This window comes from Chiloscyllium plagiosum, chromosome 11, assembly GCF_004010195.1.
Source record: "Chiloscyllium plagiosum isolate BGI_BamShark_2017 chromosome 11, ASM401019v2, whole genome shotgun sequence".
Taxonomy (NCBI): domain Eukaryota; kingdom Metazoa; phylum Chordata; class Chondrichthyes; order Orectolobiformes; family Hemiscylliidae; genus Chiloscyllium; species Chiloscyllium plagiosum.
Window position 1 is genome coordinate 18199087 of NC_057720.1, and position 15278 is coordinate 18214364.

A 15278-nucleotide genomic window follows, 5' to 3' on the forward strand; every position below is an offset into this window, starting at 1 on the left:
TTTAAGCGGGCATTGGATAGGCATATGGAGGATAGTGGGCTAGTGTAGGTTAGGTGGGCTTGGATCGGCGCAACATCGAGGGCCGAAGGGCCTGTACTGCGCTGTATTCTTCTATGTTCTATGAACGAAAATGAGAAACCCAGTAAATCTAAAACCAAACTATTTTTAATAAGTCAATTGCTCTGAGCCATTAAATACCCTGCTCATTCTTTAGCATTGTCTGAATTGCAAGGAATAATCGTCTTTCAAAATTGTTGCCCTTTTCCAAGAGATCATGGATAGCACAAAAAGACAAATATGCATTAAGAACATAAAACTAGTCACTGATCTAATTTGCAAAGTAAATTAAATTTTCAATTCACACTATTAAACAAAGAGCAGACCAAATTGATTTACTGGTGTTAAGACTTTTAACAAGCTAACTTTAAGCAGCTGCTAAATATATTTACACATTAATTTCATTTCATTTCACCCTTCTTACCTGTATCATCCACTCAAATTGATACATACAAAGACCTAGCTCGGCCATACTCGGTTTGAAAAGTTCTCTGAGACGGTAGTCTTGCATTAACTTGACAAAAACACAAAATGCTTCCTCCTCTGGCATCTTCACAAGGGAAAACAGAGATGCATTAAGACTGTAAGGTTCCAAGGAAAGTAGATTCATACTTTCCACACTTAAAATTTCAAATTTTACAAAACATGTGAAACAAATCTCTTCAATCAAACTTTTAATTTTATTTTGGCTAGTCCTTAATGGATAAAGCTCTTTTATTCTACAATTAACTGGAAATAATAGCATCGTAAATTAAGCCTCCACAACTTAATCAAGCTAATATTTAAAAGACTGCACCTACATTATTCTACAACTACTATTGTATTAAATTAAAATGTTGGTTAGATAGCATCATGAAATAAAACAAAAACTGTGGATGCTGGATGAAACAAGAATAGAATTTTCTGGCAAAACTCAGGAGGTCTGGCAGCATCTGTGGGAAGAAAGCAGAGCTCATGTTTTGAATTTTGTTGAAAAGTCACCAGACACAAAACATTAACCCTGTTTTTTTCATACAGGTGCTGCCAGAACTGCTGAGTTTCTCCAACAATTCCTGTAGGTATTACCATACTTGGTTTTAGAGGCTAACTAAGATATTTACTTTGAAAATTCTGGGGGTAAAAGACTTATAAAAGGTGACTTTGAAACATCAAGAATTTTAGCAAAAACGTGTTTCCTTTCTTTCATTTTTCATGAATTTTCTTCACTCTCTTCTCTTACTGAAGACTTTAACATCATTTTGAGAAACAGTTTCAATGATATCAGGCAGCTTCAAGTATCTTGTCCAAGTGGTCACTGTCAAAATAATGAAGCATTATACATTATACTACCCCAAAGGTTGCTGCCAAATTGTCCTGACCCAATGCCCAACACAGGTGTTTTCAATGGCGGGCTATAGATTATGCAGTTTGGAGTTTCAATTTTGGTCCACTTGCAAATCTTAAAAAGTGGAGTGGACAGGAAAAGTGGAGGTACTTGACAGGATACATACTGGATGCCTCTCCTAGCTGGGTAATTTATAAATTGAGATTGCATCTGAACATGGACTGCCTTCTGTAAGTCCAAATACAACAACACATCGACTGGTTCCCCTCTATCATTTCTGGGTGAGACTTCCTCCAAAAACTGTAATAAATTAGCCAGACATGATTTTCATTTCATGAAGCCATGCTGACTCTGCTTGATTAGATTATGGTTTTCCAAATTTTCTGCTATTACTTCCTTAATAATTGATTCCAACAATAGATGATAGGTTAATTGGCACATGGTTACTTACTTATGGCCTATTTCCCATTTTGGCAGATTTCCAACCCTCTGGAACTTCTCTAAAACCCAAGGATTATTTTTAGAAAGATACAGCCAAAGCACCTACTCTGTCTGTAACTACTTCCTTTAAGATCCTTGGATGCAACCAATCAGGGCCTGTGGACGTACCTAATGTTCGCCCCATTAGTTTGTCTAATATTACTTCATTAATGATAGTGATGGTACTTGATTCATCCTCCAAGAGATGTGGATGCTTAACAATTGAGTATATTTGAGACATGGGTAGGAACCTTTTTGGTTACACAGAAAACAAACAGATTTGCAAGATCAATGAATTGAGATAGAAGGTCACACATGATCTGGCCTACTCCAATTCTTTTTTCTCTGCTCTGAATACCTCAGCACCTTTTTGTGACGTCTTACAATTCTCGTAGTGTACCCCAAATGCACTGAACCAAGAGAAAAGCAAATCAGCAGCTGCCATATGGGACCCTGATACTCATATCAAAAACAACATTCAAACAAGCATTACAATTCCCCAAGGATAGTGACTTATGATCTAAAAGCAAAATACCTGCATAAGTAGTAGTCCAACTATAAAAGCACTCCCTTGACAATAACCAACTTCACGATCTACTAGCGAATAGGCCTACAAAGAAAAATAAATTATGTTTTGATGAATTGATATGAAGGTGATTTGTAAACTAACTAATTTACCGGAAATAAATGATGTGTCATGTATTTGTGCACAGAAACTGCAATGTTTTATTTTCTCCCCACGTGCAATTGTAACAAAACAAAACAAATAATTGTGTAGGTAACTAAATTAGTTTACTTTTTAAGCATTTCAACATATAAGATGACCATCAATTGACTTTTATTCAGACAGATAGAAACTGATCCCTAATTGCTGGATTTTTACCAACTATTTATAAAAGTATTCAATTGAAAAACAATTGGTAACAGCCAATCAAACTTGAAAAAAAATCCTCGAAACATACAACCATAAGCATTAACAAGAAACGCACTTCCAAACATTTACAGAACTTTGAAGTTATTGCTTACAGAGTCAGAAAGTCATAGAGTCAGAGATGTACAGCATGGAAACAGACCCTTCGGTCCAACCTGTCCACGCCGACCAGATATCCCAACCCAATCTAGTCCCACCTGCCAGCACCCGGCCCATATTCTTCCAAACCTCTCCTATTCAGATACCCATCCAAATGGCTCTTAAATGTTGCAATTGTACCAGCCTCCACCACATCTTCTGGCAGCTCATTCCATACCTATACCACCCTCTGCGTGAAAACGTTGCCCCTTGGGTCTCTTTTATATCTTTCCCCTCTCACCCTAAACCTATGCCTTCTAGTTCTGGACTCCCCGACCCCAGGGAAAAGACTTTGTCTATTTATCCTATCCATGCCCCTCATGATTTTGTAAACCTCAAAGGTCACCCCTCAGCCTCCGACGCTTCAGGGAAAACAGCCCCAGCCTGTTCAGCCTCTCCCTATAGCTCAAATCCTCCAACCCTGGCAATATCCTTGTAAATCTTTTCTGAACCCTTTCAAGTTTCACAACATTGTTCCGATAGGAAGGAGACCAGAATTGTACACAATATTCCAAAGGTGGCCTAACCAATGTCCTGTACAGCCGCAACATGATCTCCCAACTCCTGTATTCAATATTCTGACCAATAATGGAAAGCATACCAAACGCCTTCTTCAGTATTCGGGTAAGCTAACAAGAACACCACCTCCTAAAAAAAAGAATAACTTTCATAATTGGCATTGTGGGCAGTCTGCTATTTTGCAGCTGAGCAAATTTAGGACATTGCACTAGGGCCTTTCTTCTGCGAGAGATCACTGATTTATGAAGTCCAACTTTATTTTCCAGCCTGATGCATGATATATAAACAGAAAAAATGGCCTCTCTATACTATCAGGCTACCAGTCCCAGAGACAGCGTGGAAAAGCATCATACTGTGTAAGACTAGTGGAGGAAAGAAACAATGAATGAGGGTTAACAACATGCACAATTACATATTAAAAATATGAGCAATTTCCTTTCCAAGTAAACTGAAGAAAATGTTGAGATATGCCTGCTTTCATTTACCAATGAAACCACAAAAAGAATGAAAAACTATCATAAGGGACATTTCTATGGAGGTTTTTAGTGCAATGTGGGCTTCGCTGGTGAGCTGCCTTCTTGAACCTTGCAGTGAGCATGCTGTAGGTGGAACCACAATGCCCTGGGGAAAGGAATTCCAGGATTTTGACCCTCTGACAGTGAAGGAATAGCGATATATTTCCAAGTCAGGATGGTGAGCGGCTTGGAGGGGTAACGTGCAAGTGGTGATGTTCCCATGTACCTGCTGCTCTTGATCTTTTTATCTAATTGGCTTTGGGTTTGGAAGGTATTGCTTAAGGATCTTTGGTGAACTTCTGCAGTGCATCTTGTAGACAGTAAACACTCCTGCTACTCAGCATCAGTGGCAGAGGAAGTGGATGTGGTGCCAATCAAGCAGGCTGCTTTGTCCTGGATGGTATCAAGCTTCTGGAGTTGTAACTGGAGCTACGCCCCTCAAGGCAAGTAGGGAGTTTTCCATCAAAGTCCTGACTTGTGCTTTGTAAATGATGGACAGGCTTTGGGGAATTAGGAGGGGGGTTTCTCGCCATAGCATTCCTAGCCTCTCACCTGCACTTGTACCCAACTCTGTTCATGTGGAGAGTCCAGTTGAGTTTCTGGTCAATGGTAACCCCCAGGATGTCGTTGGTGGGACATGCAGTGATGGGTTTACCATTGAATGTCAAGGGGCAGTAGTTAAGATGATCGCTTATCAGAGATGGTCATAGCCTTACTTGCCACTTGTCATTCCAAATCTGAATATTGACCAGATCTTGTCCAGTTGCATTTGAAAATGGACTGCCTCAATATCTAAGGAGTCACAAGTGGTTCTGGCCATTATGCAATCATTGGCAGACATATCCACTCTGACCTTAAGATCATTGATGAAGCAGCTGAAGATAGTCGGGCCAAGGATGCTACCCTGAGGAAATCCTGCAGTGATTGTCTTGAAGCTAAGATGACTGACCTCAACAACCATGACAAAATTCCTATGTGCCACTTATGATTCCAACCAACAGAGTGTTTCTCCCCACAACCATGAGTCCAGCTCTACTTGGACTTCTTGATGCCACATTTGGTTGAATGAGGCATGCTATCACTCAGATCTCATCTTGAGGGGAGGGGATGACCTAGTAGTAGTACTGGTAGACTATTATTCCAGAAAGTCAACTAATGTTCTGGGAATCTGGTTTGAATCCCATGACGGCAGATGGTGAAATCGAAATTCAATTAAAATTAAGAGTCTATTAATTACCAAGAAGCTATTGTCAGAAAATCCCATCTGGCTCACTAATATCTTTTGGAGAAGGAAATCTGTCATTCTCATGCAATCTGGCCTACACATGACTCCAGACCCACAATAATGTGGTTGACTCTCAACTACTTCGGTTGTGGGAAAAGTGTCGGAATGGGTTACAAGAGATAGGATTTATAATCATCTAGAAAGGAATAAGTTGATTAGGAATAGTCAACATGGTTTTGTGAAGGTGTGTCATAAACCTCATTGAGTTCTTTGAGAAGATGACCAAATAGGTGGATGAGGGTAAAGCGGTTGATGTGGTGGATATGGATTTCAGTAAGGTACTTCTGGATGCTGTTTTCGTTCGAGAGAAGGTTGAGAAGTGACTTAATTGAGACATAGGAGATAATTAGAGAGTTAGATACGTTGGACAGTGAGAGCCTTTTTCCTCAGATGGTGATGGCTAGTACGAGAGGACATAGCTTCAAATTGAGGGGTGAGAGACATAGGACAGATTTCAGAGGTAGTTTCTTTATTCCGTTCTCGTCCATATGCCTATTCAATGACCATTTAAATACCTGTCAAGTTGGCGAGTCTACTACTGTTGCAGGAAGTGTGCGCCACATCCTTACTACTCTCTGAGTAAAGAAAGTGTAGGTTAGATGGGCTTCAGACTGATTTCACAGGTCGGCGCAACATTGAGGATCGAAGGGCCTGTACTGCGCTTTAATGTTCTACCCTCTGAAATGGCCTAGCAATCTGTACACTTTACACTCCTCCTTACAGCATCAGCTTTGTCTTATATCACTCCCCTTCCTTCTCTGCCTTTGCCTGCACCTTCTTTCTCTTCCGAGTGGACTTTCTGATTTTTTGTAATAGATATGCATTTCTGATTTTCTTTATTGTTCTCGTCTACCATCCCACCAGTCTTGGCATCCAACGTTAAAGACTTCCACCAACTCCAACCAGATCCCACTACCAAGAGTATTTTCCCTTCCCCACCTTTCCACCTTCCACAATGACCATTCCCTTTGCCAATCCTTGGTTTGCGCCACTCTTCCCACCAACTCCGGTCCCAGCCCCTCCCCCTCCCTTCCATTCTTCTGATTGACCCTTCCTTCCAGCCACCAACCGAATTCACTCCTCCCATTGACCAACCAGGTCGTACCCTCTACCCCATGTTCACTTATCCCGACTCACGACCCTGCGCCCCCACCCCCTTTATCTGCAGCTCCTCTTCCACCCACCCCCAGTCTTGAAGGGTTACACTTGAAACATTGCCTTCTCCACCTCCTGATGCTGCTTGTCTACCTTCTTTCTCTTCAGCTAATAATCTAATTCAGATAATTCCATCATGAATGCACCAATGCACCTGCCTCCATCACACACTCAGTTCATTCCAGATCCAAACAATTCATATGAAAGAGTATTTTTCTCTTGGTGCCAATTAACTTAAATCTGCGGCCTAATCTTCTCAATCCTTCCATCAATGGGAGGATTCACACTACCTGCTCTGTTCAGGCTCACGATTTTGAATACATCCATTATACCTCCACTCAACTTTCTTTTCTCCAAGGAAAACTACCCTAAGTTCTGCTATCTGTTCACATAACTGAAGTTTCTCCTCCCTCAACCCATTTTTCATTAACCTTTTGCATAGTTTATCTGGGGCCTTCATATTCTTCCCGAAGAGTGACGCCCAGAACCTGGGGCTGACTGAGAACCTTATGCAAGTTAAAACATAATTTCCTTATTTCTGTACTTAATGGTCTTATTAATAATAACTTTCAATATTGTATACTTTATTAAGCACGAACTTATCCTGTCCTGCCATTTGTAATGACTTATGTGCATATACACTGTTACAACTGCGCAATTCATTGCAGATTTTTAACAAGCTGTCAAAAGAATATTTCAGCAATCTGTTATATTGTTTAATAGACCTGAAATCAACCAGTGTTGTAGCAGCAGTAATCACAGAGCTATCTAGAACTTGATTAACCTTTGGAAACATAATCAGTCTTTATAAAGTTCTGAGAACTTAAAACTTCCTAAACAAGAGACAGAAAACAATTACAAGATAGGGCAATGGCCATCTGAAATTGACTGAGCAGCCATTTTTCTTGAGTTGTGATAAAGAAAGTTTGCAAAAGCCATTTTGTGCAGTACCACAAGGAAAAACTCAGAGGGTTCTTAACCAAAGAGAAAGCCACTGAAAGATCAACTGCTGCAGCAATGTGAAAGTGCTGTGACTGCAGAACTAGTGAGGAACAAAAAACCCTCTGATCTGTCCCAAGTTCTGCTTACCTATACAAGCAAACATTAACTGTCTAACTACAGAAGTCATTGCAGCTGTTGAATTTGACTTCAGGTATCAATCCCTACACTTCAGATAGAAAAACTTCAAGAAACATCAGACCTCCAATAAGCTTAGCCATTGATCTGTCGTTCATAAGTTTCTTTTATCTATATCTACTTTTAATCAAAATTAACTTAATACATCTATTTTAAACTTAACCTGACGTTTGGCCATCTTTTCCACCAACTTTTCTAGATCTTTTTGAAATTCTATATCACCCTCCTTACAGTTCATATTATTTCCAATATTGTATTATCTGCAAATTTTGAAATTGTTTCTTGTACACCAAGGTCTTGGTCAATTATATATACACATACCCAAATATATACACACACACAAATATCATGAAAAGGAGGCATACTAACAGAACCTACCTGAGAATTTCACAATAAGCCTCCCTCTAGGTTGAAAAACATCCAGTAGTCACTCGTTTCTGTTCCTGTCACTGAACTAGTTTCCGTATTGCTCCTGTCCCTCTTATTCGATGAGCTTCAAATTTACTCTCAAATCTATTGTGTGGCACTTCACCAAATGACATTTCCAATTCTATCAATCAATTATGTCATCATCAACTCTGTTGTCCAAAAGAACTCAAGCGAGTTAAAAATGATTGCCAGCAACAAATCATGCTGGCTTGCCCTACTTAATATGCAATTATCTGAGTGGTCAAAAAATCACCTTGCTGTTGTGTATCAGAAGGTCCATAAAAGGTCTTTTAACCAACATGGATGCCAAATGACAGCTGTCTTAACTATCAAAAAGTAACAGTGATATTCACCTAACAGCTGTGCCTTGGAGGATTGTTCCTTGTAGACCAATCTGGAGGATTCCTTACAGAACTGTTGTGCAGTATTGGGTTATCTTTAACTGAAGTTTGACTGAGAAGACTCCTGTGAAGCTCCTCAGGATATTTTTCAATTTTAAGGGACCACACAACTCCAAATTGTTGTATAATCACCAACCAACATACCCAGCAAGCCACATCTTTTTCTCTTTCTCCCTTCTAAGAGTGAAGTATAAATTCTTAAGGCAATTTTTTTTTTGCCAATTAAAAAACATCACTTCCAATCAGCCTCAATCGTACAAAGCTTCCAATTGCTTTGATTTGCATTCCTTCAGCTCTTTTCACATGATGGCTTCAAGGATCCTTTCCCTAGGGTGGGAAATTCAAAACTAAGGGACATATTTTTAAGGTGAGAGGAGAAAGATTTAAAAAGATTTAAACATTTTCACAGAGTAGTTTGTGTGTGGAATGAATGGCCAGAGAAAGTGGCAGATGCAGATACAGTTACAACAGTTAAAAGACATTTAGAAAAGGTTCATGAATACAAAAGGTTTGGAGGGTTGGGGTGAAGGGCAGCCAGGTGGGACTAGTTTAGTTTGGGAACATAGTCAGTGTGGACTGGTTGGACTGAAGGCTCTTTCCATATTGTCTGACTCTATGACCACTCTCCTATAGTGACTAGAATGCTCCTTTGATCAAAATTATAACGTGGTTATTAAAAAAAACCCTTTTTCAATTCAAACATTTTGTCAATTGCATTGTGCATGAATGAAAAGTCTACTTTTACATAAAATAAGATTTTATCTGTCTCATGGATATTATCTGTTTCTCATGCAATAAAGTGAATGTGATAAAAGCTATGATACTTGATGAAATTAATTAGAAACTTACCAAGTGTTTTAAATAGGTGTTGAACATGAATTCTGAATTGTTCTGACAGCCAAGCAAGGTTTAAAGTGGTTTGAAATAGTAGATTTAGGATGAAGCATGTGGCAAACCACATATCCTGAATGATATATTAGGTAGTGAAGTGGTAGGGTGCAAGCTGATGCGACATGCATAGGAGAGCAAGAGACCATTTAATCTAATGCAGCATGAATGGAAAAGAGACAAATAGATGGAAGTGAGCTAGTAGAAAGGCAATACTGTAGTTGCCCTGAAGGAGAAAGAAAAGCAAGAAATGCAAAGAGAAAAAAACGCACAAAGATCAAAACAAATGTTATACATTTTCCAAAACATGTCTGTTCATCAATTCTTCATAGACTACTTTTTTTTTAACATCTTCTCATTGCGTATTGAAGTATTGTATCTGTGTAACTTAAGTATTGCTGTAAAATGGCATATTGTCAAAATATTTTACCTCGCATTTCCTAAGAATACCAATGTAAAGGGTATATGATATACTTCATAATAAGTGAAATTGCACATTTCGACCGACTAATGTGGAGAGATGGTAAAGTAGTAATCAAGATGGAAGAAACTGCTCATGCTCTCAAGTTGTTGAACTCAAGCGCTGAGTTCTGAAGGTTGTGAAGGGCCAAAATGGAAAAAGAGGTGTTGTTTCTCCAGCTTGCGAAGAGCTTCACTGGAACACTTATTATCCTTGAATGGAAACGTTGGCATGGGAGTAGGATGGCTTATTGGAATGGCAAGCAACTGGAAAATCAGCACAGCTCAACTACTTTTCCCTTTTCAAAGTTTCTCCAGGTGAATCTCTACGTTCCCACCATTAGCACCTCCCCTATCTTTGCTCTGAGCATCTTCATCATTTACAAGTACATCATCTCATCCCCCTCCAAAGCTCATCAGCAGGAGATTGAAATTTGACCATAAGCTTTGTGCAGAACCAGAGGAGCATACCCCAAAGCCTATTTGCACAGTCATCAATTCCAAGGTAGATATACTGAAAACAACAAATGCTGGAGATCACAGTGGGTTAGTCAACATCCACGGAGTGAGAGCAAACTAATATAGAACAGTACATCACATACAGGCCCTTCAGCCCACGACGTTGTGCCGATCTTTTTTCTGACTCTAAGATCAGACTAACCTACATACCCGGCAGAAGTGGATAGTGCAGATGCTGGAGATTAGAGTGGTGCTGGAAAAGCACAGCAGGTCAGACAGCATCCGAGGATCAGGAAAATTGACGTTTTGGGCAAAGGCCCTTCATCAGGAATGGGATGGGGGAGTAGAGCCCTAACATGAATCAAGGCTGACCGGGAGATTCTCTTGCTCATCTTTTCACTGGAGTCTAGAAGATGGAGTGGTGACCTTATAGAAGTTTTTAAAATCATGAGGGGCACAGATAACGTGAATGGTCAAGGTCTTTTTCCCCAAGGTAACAGAATCCAAAATTAGGGGACAGACTTTTAAGGTGAGAGGAGAAAGATTTGAGAGACCCGAGGGGAAAAAGTTTTCACACAGAGAGTGATTCATATGTAGAGTGAACTGCCAGATGAAGCGGTACGTGCAGGTACAGTTACAACATTTAAAAGACATTTGGACAAGTCCATAAATAGGAAAGATTTAGAGGGATATGGGCCAAACACAAGCAAAGGCGACAAGTTTAGTTTGGGAAACTAGGTTGGTATGGATGAGTTGGTCTGAAGGGTCTTTTCCATTCTATGACTATTTATTCCACTAAGTCTCTCCTCTTTTGTCAACAATTCATTTGGAAATGAAAATTGGCACAACTGAGAGAAATTCACACCTATTGTAGTCCACTTGCCAATAAATCAGCACTCTCTTCTGATACAACATGTTGTTCACCTTTACATTGGCATTCTGGCTAATGTCCTAATGTCTGCACAATGAAAGGTTTTGACAAAATGTTTCAGCGGTTCTCTGCTACCAAATGACTATTTGCATTCCTATGTACAGAATCTCTTATTTTTGTAAATATAGCATTTTCTTTGGAAGAACTACATAAGATTATTAACTAGGTTATACTTTGTTCTGTTTTTGTAAGCAGAACAGACTTGAGCCACAAAATCTTTTAAGCAACTTTCAAAATGATGGAAATCTGAAATATTCTTCAAAAAAAAAGCTTTTTCTTCACTGAAATATGAAAAATTATCTTTCCAAATTAAGCAATTCAACTGATAGCAACACAACTGAATTCCAGGTCAATAATTGGACTACATTTAATTTCATGGCCAGGAAAGTATTGCACATTAGGAATAGAGGAACACCAAGCAGATACCGACATATGTTTTTCAGTCTACCTGATTTTTCTTGACACAAAAAAAATTGAGACAAAAGCTGGCTGATGCACCTTTTATATTTTGCATTACCCAATGTTGAATTTTACTCCCAAAATTCCTAGTTCTGTGTTACACAGAACAAGAAATTTCAAAACACAAAACGCACATTGTACATTTATATTTTGAAGTTGTCTGCACTTTCAAACACTAGCTTTTATAGTAAGTTTCATCTGGCTGCATGGCATGGTGGCTTGATGGTTAGCACTGCTGTCTCAAAGCACCAGAGACTCAGGATCAATTCCAGCCTAGATTAGATTAGATTACTTACAGTGTGGAAACAGGCCCGTCGGCCCAACAAGTCCACACCGCCCCGCCGAAGTACAACCCACCCATATCCATACATTTACCCCTTACCTAACACTACGGGCAATTTAGCATGGCCAATTCACCTGACCTGCACATCTTTGGACTGTGGGAGGAAACCGGAGCACCCGGAGGAAACCCACGCAGACACAGGGAGAACGTGCAAACTCCACACAGTCAGTCACCTCAGGCGGGAATTGAACCCGGGTCTCTGGCGCTGAGAGGCAGCAGTGCTAACCACTGTGCCACCGTGCCGCCCACCAGGCTGTCTTGCAAACTTCAAACAGACATTCTGTGTCTGCTTGGGTTCTGGTCAGCTGCTCCAGTTTCCTCCTACAATCCAAAGATGTGCAGGTTAAGTAGATTAGCCATGTTAAATTGCTTAGTAGTGTCCAGGGATCTGTAGGCTAGGTGGATTAGCCTTGATAAATGAGGAGTAATGAGGATAGGGTGGGGTGCTCTTTGGAAGGTTGGTGCAGACTTGATGCACCTAATGGCCTCTTACTGCACTGTGGGGGCCACTACGCATTCTACAATGCCCGTTGTGAAGCATATTCCAATACTCAATCAGCCCAATAGCAGTCAAGCAATTTGCTTGTTTCTGCAAAGGTATCTTTCATCATCTAAACATATATATTCAGCAAGTAAATTATTAGTGAGAACTCAAAAACAGGTTTTAAAAACTGCTGGGTATTTGAGGCCCAAGCTGACTAACTTTAAAGATGCAGTCTCTAACTTTAGTGTCAATCATGTAGGACAGATGTAACTGCTCATATTACTTCTGATGTTTCCATGGCAATTTCACCACCCCCACAGCATTCACAGATCCTTTAAATAAGCAAACAGTAATTATGTTTTAGCTCTGCATATGATCTTCCACCTCAGGGCTAACCTTTTAAATTCAGTACACACTAATGGAGTCATATTTTCTCTTCCACTTGGAAGGATCGTCTACAAAAGAGTTTGAAATCATCAATGCAGTTTCTGTGAAGGTATCACTGTGCAACACAAGCGCTGACAATTTAATCTTAAACTGGAAAGGCCAAAATCATACAGAAAATAGAAATTCTCACGGACACACAAAGTGTTTTTCTGGATATAACATCAAGACATTCCTTAAATAAAATGGAACTTTCCTGTGCATTAAACTGTATTTTTCCTAGCCTCAAGGAGAAGGGAAAAATATTTCAACTGTGCACTGTTGCAACAACATCCCTTTTGACGTTTGTTTCTTGCTCAAATTACAAATTTATTTTAAAATGTAGGGAGACTCCTTATAATCAAGAGGCTGCTCTTCATAAGTAATTACGTTTAAATGACAAGTTTACCTTCATAACATTAAATAGAACCTCCTGTCCCAGGCTGTCTTTCTCTTTGAAAAAATCATGCTCTGGATACGTTCTAGCAATGTCTCTTCTTATAAGTTTTTCACATGGCGAGGTCATCTTCAATAACTCTGAATACTGGTCTTTAATAGGCATATTTTGAGCATTGCATAGTAGCTGCCACACGATAGCTCGAAAATGATGAGGAATCCCCTTTCGAACAAGTTCCTGAAAGGTACAGAAAATAATTTCAAAATCTCAGTTTGTGCTTTTTTTTTTGCTGGAAGTTTGTTTAACCTGGCTGTTGCACAGAGAGAGAAATTAGTGCTGTAATGTATTAGAATTTGTAACCCCTTAAGTTACAACCAAATAAATGGCTCAGCTTTCTAGGATTGTCAACGTGCTTTGTCCAATAAACATAACAGTTTCAGCTCTGAGAGGGTACAACAATACCAAAGCTGTAATAGCTATTGAAGAGTACTGTTATAACATTATTCCCAATAGCGTTGGAAAAATTATGGCAATATTAATAACAATGGTGCCAACTTGGAGACTGATACCTAAAATTGGTACAGAACCAGCGTTATATTGACAGCTCAGAACACTCCCTGACCTGCACAACCTCGTTACCGACCAGCAATTTTCCTGACATCAACTGATTCCCGAACAGCTAACATATGAATTTTCTTAGTTTATGTCAGCTCAACTCATTTCGGAGAATATTTAGTTCTGAGACAAAGTTATGGATTCAAACCTCAACGTAGATGTGTTCACATATTCCCTCTCACCTGACATTTCAATGCAGTACTGAAAGAGGGCTGTGTTGTCAGAAATGTAACCTGCGAGACGAAACATTAAGAACACCTGTCTATCAATTCAGGATCAGATTTCCAAGTTTTTATAGTGCTCTGTCCAACATTTTTCCCAACCTGATTATTTATTAATTTACTCTTTGCAGGGTCTTGCCGTGCACACATGAACTGGTATGTTTGTTCCCTTAACAGTGACTGAATTTTTCATTGTAAATTGCCTTCGGCCATCCAAAGGAAATAAAAAGCAGTCTTGGAGCAAATATTTGCGATAATGATGCATAATTTAAGGAAATTTACACTGGCATTTTTTTTTCCATATTCATTCATGGGCTGTGGGTGTCGCTGGCTGGCCAGCAGTTATTGGCCCCCTCAGTTGCCCTTGAGAAGGCAGTGGGAATGTCAGCATTAAGACATTATTGTGGTTTAATTTTCATGAATCCAAGCAAAATGTATTATATCTCTAAGGATAGCCAAAGTAACTTTAAATGAAAACCTTTTCGAAAGCAAATACGAAGCACATCATCAATTCTACAATCAACCTAACAAACAAGAGTCAAAGTAAATTGTCCGTAAATAAAAAAGGGGCCTTTTAACTGCCAAATCAATGCTGACTCACATTTCTTAACAATTTCACTATCTTACAGTTTGAACTCATAAAACTGGATCCTGTTTGTTGTCTATTATTCCAATCAACTCTACAATAATTACATTAATCATATCAATATTTGGATTAGTGTCAGGTTAATTACTTCATCACATTGGCAGAGCAATAATGTTATTACTATGAAACGATCTTATTCTCAGTTGTCAATTAACTATTTTTTATAGTGAAAAAAAATTGAAACACTTGGTAATTAAAGGGTTATTCATTACACCACAGCATGCAGTGGAAATGTAGGTCATTCATTACTTGTGATTGGCTCAAAACCCTGGAGTTCATCCCAAATAGCAAAACAGTGGAAATGTTTAGGAAATGGCTCTCAAAGGTAATCTGGGGTTGATGCACACACATCCCAGAAACTAATATTAAAATTTATAGATTTGACTGCAATGTTTGGACAAGCTATATTGTATTTCACATGAACTTTCATGACATCAAAACTCCTCATATGCAGAACAGAGTGGTTGCTCATGCATGTTGGTGAGCAGGCAACTTTTTTTTTGTCAGAAGAAAATTAGAAGTCGAAAGCCCAGTTTGTAATAGTTTCAAGAAATGAACTTTTTGAGTTGGTACTTAGCTCGT

At 39.2% G+C, this 15278-nt stretch overlaps 1 protein-coding gene across 11 annotated transcripts in view; it reads right to left on the minus strand.

The window, feature by feature from the left end:
- Positions 1 to 15278, minus strand: part of evi5a (ecotropic viral integration site 5a) — a 280753-nt gene that overhangs the window by 171708 nt on the left and 93767 nt on the right. For all 11 annotated transcript variants that reach the window (XM_043698799.1, XM_043698797.1, XM_043698800.1 and 8 more), the window contains 3 exons: positions 13227 to 13451; positions 2397 to 2471; positions 482 to 607 (listed from right to left, as the gene is read on the minus strand). In XM_043698799.1, coding sequence (XP_043554734.1) covers positions 482 to 607; positions 2397 to 2471; positions 13227 to 13451 — 426 coding nt within the window. The remainder of the gene's footprint in view (positions 1 to 481; positions 608 to 2396; positions 2472 to 13226; positions 13452 to 15278) is intronic.